The sequence below is a fragment of the Gossypium raimondii genome, chromosome 10 (genome assembly GCF_025698545.1).
Source record: "Gossypium raimondii isolate GPD5lz chromosome 10, ASM2569854v1, whole genome shotgun sequence".
Lineage (NCBI taxonomy): Eukaryota > Viridiplantae > Streptophyta > Magnoliopsida > Malvales > Malvaceae > Gossypium > Gossypium raimondii.
The window spans coordinates 30,547,533-30,553,097 of NC_068574.1; the positions used below are offsets into that span (position 1 = coordinate 30,547,533).

General features: G+C 39.8%; 1 protein-coding gene across 1 annotated transcript; it reads left to right on the plus strand.

The window, feature by feature from the left end:
- Nucleotides 1–616: 616 nt before the first annotated feature.
- On the plus strand, nt 617–4,669 carry LOC105777719 (LRR receptor-like serine/threonine-protein kinase RGI1). The gene is made up of 2 exons (XM_012601111.2): nt 617–3,825; nt 3,925–4,669. Exons 1-2 carry the CDS (start codon nt 951–953, stop codon nt 4,443–4,445), a joined length of 3,396 nt encoding a protein of 1,131 aa, XP_012456565.1. The 5' UTR covers nt 617–950; the 3' UTR covers nt 4,446–4,669.
- Nucleotides 4,670–5,565: the final 896 nt, after the last annotated feature.

Genomic DNA, 5,565 nt, shown 5'->3' on the forward strand with positions numbered 1-5,565 from the left:
GACATGCTGACATTTAAAAAGTCTTTATTTGAGCACTTTAAACATTTAAAAAGTCTTTATTTGAACACTAAAAAAAAGATTTGAACCATATTTGACCATTTTAGAAGGTTTAAGTGCTTTTGTAAAAATTAAGCATTTATAAGATAGATTTAACCCTTAGACAAGCAACCAATTTGGCTAAATTTGAGATGGCATGATATATTGAGAGTGAAGATTGAATAGGGTCAGCGATTGATGAAGAAGTGGCACAAGATAAATGGGTGTTTGAATTTGATTAGAGAAGAGCCAACAGCCAACTCGGTTTTGTAACTGAACCCACAAAAGTTTCCAGGAGCCAGAATGGGAAAGAGTGAACCCAATGTCCTTTTCTGTATTTTTTTTAAACTCACTATATGGTGAACAAAGGAAACACTTGTGGCATAGTTGAAGTTGGAGCTAACTGCCCCACTTTTTTTCCCCCCCTCTTTTATACTGTAAATATTGCATTAGAGCCAAAAACCGGTAGCACTATTATAATTACAATTACTAAATTTACTTTCCTCCATTGTTAGCAACCTGATTAAAATATTGAGAGATGCAGAAAGATATGAGGGTATGGGCAGAGGTGGTTCTTTACTGTGTTTATATGTCTTTTGTAGGGAAAGAGAGAGAAGCATCCTAAGGGAGGGTGGGTGGTGGTGCAGTTTTGTTGATCTCAAGGCTTTGCTTTTCTTCATTTTTTAAAACTATTGTTTAATTTAAAGTGTTTTTGTTTGGATAGTTTAATTTATTATAGAAAATGAAAGAAAAGACCAAATAGGTAGAGCTTGTTGCTGTTTAGAGCTTGAGTTCAAGGCAAGCAAGAAATATAGTGTGTGAGAGAAAAATGGGAAAGAAGCAAGCACAAACATAGAGAAGAAGCAAAACCCAATGATGCAAAACCGAGAAGAAAGGTTTGGAAATTGAGGCAAATGTCTATGCCCAGCTCGAGGCAATCTTCTTCATTCTTTATCTCCTTTTTCTTCTTCTTCTTCAGTGCTGCAACTTTTGCAGCTCCAAACCATGAATCTTCCATTCTCTTCTCATGGATACACTTTTCTCCAACTCTACATTCCTCTTTTTCCAACTGGAACAGTCTTGACTCCACTCCATGCAACTGGACCTACATAACATGTTCCCCACAAGGTTATGTCACCGAAATTAATATACAGTCAGTCCCTCTTCAGCTTCCTTTACCAGCCAATCTTTCTGCTTTTCAATCTCTCAAAAGACTAGTCATCTATGATGCAAATCTCACAGGCACTATCCCACTTGACATTGGTTATTGTTCACAACTTACTACCATTACCCTTGGCTCCAACAGTCTGGTTGGCTCCATCCCTGCAAGTATCGGTAGGCTTCAGTATCTCCAGGACTTGGTTTTGAGCTCTAATCAGCTAACTGGGAAAATCCCAGTTGAGCTAGGTAACTGCACAAGTCTCCGGAAAATAGAGATTTATGATAACCTTCTAAGCGGGACTATCCCTGCTGACCTCGGGAACTTGTCTCTTCTTCAAGTTCTTCGAGCTGGAGGGAACAAAGACATTGTGGGAAGAATCCCTGATGAGATTGGGAACTGCAGCAACTTGACTGTGTTGGGGCTAGCTGATACAAGAGTTTCAGGTTCTTTACCAGCTTCACTTGGGAAGCTAAGCAAGCTCCAAACCTTGTCTATATACACCACAATGCTCTCTGGTGAGATTCCTCCTGAAATAGGTAACTGCTCTGAGCTTGTAAACTTGTATCTTTACGAAAACAGTCTATCAGGATCGATCCCACCGCAGATTGGTAAACTTGAAAAGCTTGAATCACTGTTCTTGTGGCAAAATAGTCTTGTTGGGAGTATTCCAGAAGAGATTGGCAACTGTAGTAAATTGATAAACATTGATCTTTCTTTGAATTCATTATCTGGAACCATACCTTTGTCTTTGGGGGGTCTTTCGGAGCTTCAAGAGTTTATGATTAGCAACAACAATGTCTCTGGTTCAATACCTTCAACTCTCTCCAATGCTAGTAATCTTCTGCAGTTGCAGCTTGATACAAACCAGATTTCTGGTTTGATTCCACCAGATCTGGGAATGTTGTCAAAGCTTACTGTTTTCTTTGCCTGGCAAAACCAGCTTGAAGGAAGCATCCCTTCATCTTTGTCTCGCTGTACAGGTCTTCAAGCATTGGATTTGTCGCACAATTCTCTCACTGGTAGCATTCCTCCTGGCCTGTTTCGACTCCAGAGCCTGGCAAAGCTTCTACTTATTTCCAATGACATTTCTGGTTCTATACCCCCAGAGATCGGGAATTGCACCTTCCTTGTGCGCTTAAGGCTTGGTAACAACAGGATCATTGGTGGTATTCCTAGAGAAATTGGGAGCCTCAAGAGATTAAATTTTCTTGATTTGTCTAGCAACAGGCTTTCTGGAGTTGTTCCATATGAGATTGGGGGTTGCACGGAGTTACAAATGATAGACCTCAGCAACAATATTCTACAGGGTCCCCTTCCCATTTCATTGTCATCTCTATCTGGCCTCCAGGTTTTGGATGCCTCATTCAATCAATTTGATGGCCAAATACCAGCAAGCTTGGGCCGTCTTGTGTCATTGAATAAGTTGATATTTAGCAAGAATTCCTTGTCTGGATCAATACCTTCTGCCCTAGCCCTCTGTTCCAGTCTCCAGTTGCTTGACCTTAGTAGCAATAAGCTCACTGGTGGCATCCCATTGGAACTTGGCCGAATAGAAGCCCTTGAGATTGCTCTTAACTTGAGTTGCAATGGACTCACAGGGCCAATCCCTCCTCAAATATCTGCACTTAGCAAGCTGTCCATACTGGACATTTCCCACAACAAGCTTGAAGGAGACTTGGCTCCACTTGCAGCGCTTGATAATCTCGTTTCTCTCAACCTCTCCTACAATAACTTTGAAGGTTATCTGCCTGACAACAAGCTTTTTAGGCAGTTACCACAAGCAAACCTGGCTGGAAATGAAGGCCTATGTCCTACAAGCCGGGACTCTTGCTTCTTGGGAAGCGATGGCAGGGCGGGGCCATCAAGGACTGAAAATGAGATGAGGCGGTCGAGGAGACTCAAGCTAGCAGTAGCTTTGTTGATCACCCTAACAGTAGCAATGGTTATTATGGGTACAATCGCGATTATAAGGGCTCGAAGAACCATTAGAGACGATGATTCAGAGTTGGGAGACTCATGGCCATGGCAATTCACTCCCTTCCAGAAGTTAAATTTCTCAGTAGAGCAAATTCTGAAATGCCTGGTGGATTCCAATGTGATTGGAAAAGGGTGTTCCGGGGTTGTTTATCGTGCTGATATGGACAATGGTGAAGTCATTGCAGTGAAGAAGCTGTGGCCAGCAACAATAGCACCATCCAATGGATGCAACGATGACAAAAGTGGGGTTCGTGATTCCTTCTCGGCCGAGGTGAAAACGCTTGGTACTATCCGTCATAAGAACATAGTTAGATTTTTGGGTTGTTGTTGGAACAGAAATACAAGATTGCTCATGTATGATTATATGCCTAATGGAAGCTTGGGGAGTCTCCTCCATGAGAGAACTGGGAATGCTTTGGAATGGGAACTTAGGTACCAAATATTGTTGGGGGCAGCACAAGGCCTTGCTTACTTGCACCATGATTGTGTCCCTCCTATTGTCCATAGGGACATCAAGGCTAATAATATCCTAATTGGCCTTGAGTTTGAACCTTACATTGCTGATTTTGGCCTTGCCAAGCTTGTAGATGATGGTGATTTTGCTCGCTCCTCTAACACTGTTGCTGGTTCTTATGGATATATTGCTCCTGGTAACATATTTTTACTGCATTATTTACTTTTAAATAGTTATACTCGTTGAAGGTCATTTTGTAGCAATCTTGAACTAATTATTTACTGCATCTTGGCAGAATACGGTTACATGATGAAGATTACAGAGAAGAGTGATGTTTATAGCTATGGTGTAGTGGTGTTGGAAGTACTGACGGGAAAGCAACCGATTGATCCGACAATACCAGATGGACTACACATAGTAGATTGGGTTAGACAAAAGAGGGGAGGAATCGAAGTACTTGATCCGAGCCTACTGTCTCGACCGGAATCTGAAATCGAGGAAATGATGCAAGCTTTAGGAGTAGCCTTGTTGTGTGTAAATTCATGCCCAGATGAAAGACCAAACATGAAAGATGTGGCAGCGATGCTCAAGGAGATTAAACATGAAAGAGAGGAGTATGCTAAGGTTGATGTGCTACTCAAAGGATCACCAACCATTGATGCCAAGGAAAACAACTCAAGTGGAGTTCAAGCAACATCATCATCAAAACCAGCCGTGCAAATACAAAGCTTGTATCCCAAAAGCAATAACTCCAGCTTCTCTGCTTCTTCTCTACTTTACTCACCTTCCTCCAATCCTACACCAGGGTTAAAGTAATAAAAAAGCACAAAAATGGTTATAGCTACCCCACAAGGAAGTTCGTTATGCTTATTTTCTTTCTTCAGTTTCAAAACCTTTTTTTTTTCGGTTTTTGTTTTGTATGTATAAAGAAAAGCTTGATATTTGTTATAATTAGATGCATGAAGGCAAAGAAGGCTTGGAGCACTGTTGTTTACAGCTAAATTACAAGTGAAATAACTAATTTCTCACAGTTCCCCATCTCACAACTTGCATATATGATGACATATAATTATACCAAGTTGTAATATAACCCACGAATGTGCTTAAAATTATCATGGAGATTCTTGTATTAATAGTAAAATTTTATTATCGTTTTTACTGTAATTCTGGCATATTTTTACATGTCAATATCTAATTGCTATGTTAGTTACATTATTTTTTAATGTATAAAATTAATATACTTATTTTCTAAAATGATTTTAAAATAATCTAACTCTTAATACATTTTTACTCTAATATAGTTTCTATTTGTTCTATATTAACCTACAGGTGGCCTTATGATATTAGCACCATAACCCTGTTTTTGATATAATACAGCTAGTGAGAGAGTGAAGCATATTTAGGATACATGAAAAGAATCTAATAATCCAGTGAAAAGATGATAAAAAGTTACTTCACCAGGTGATTTCAGAAGATTAGGTCATTGATTTGACCATTAAGGTGTGCTGGATGGGACCCATGATAAGTTGGTGATGTTTGATTGCTTGCATGTGTGAGTGTATAATGGAGGCTGGTGTCTAAGTGTTGGCTTTTCCCATTCCCTAGTTAGTCATCAGTATGAAAGAATTGATTCGTAATATTGCCCTCAGACTCGGTGTGTACCTTTCCAAGGATCTTAGACTGCTGTGCTGCTTTAACCCAGGGCAAAAGCTTTCTGCTCAAAAGGGCTGCACTTTCACCTCTAAACTTCACATCAATGGCTGTCCCTACAGGTGCCAAAGAAAAATGTTGTTCCCTCATTATGAAGCAGTCAAATTTATTTTACTTTATAAGTAAAAGAGAAACAAAATACCATGCTTTACTACTAAGAAATGTGCTAGGGCCATAATAAAGCTTAGCATGACTTGAGGAAAAAGAACGTCACTTAAATCCAAAT

Excerpts from the sequence above, each read along its gene's own strand:
- LOC105777719 (XM_012601111.2), top strand. The coding sequence starts at position 951 with ATGTCTATGCCCAGCTCGAGGCAATCTTCTTCATTCTTTATCTCCTTT. Across the intron at positions 3,826-3,924 it reads TTATGGATATATTGCTCCTG|AATACGGTTACATGATGAAG; the intron begins GTAACATATTTT and ends GCATCTTGGCAG.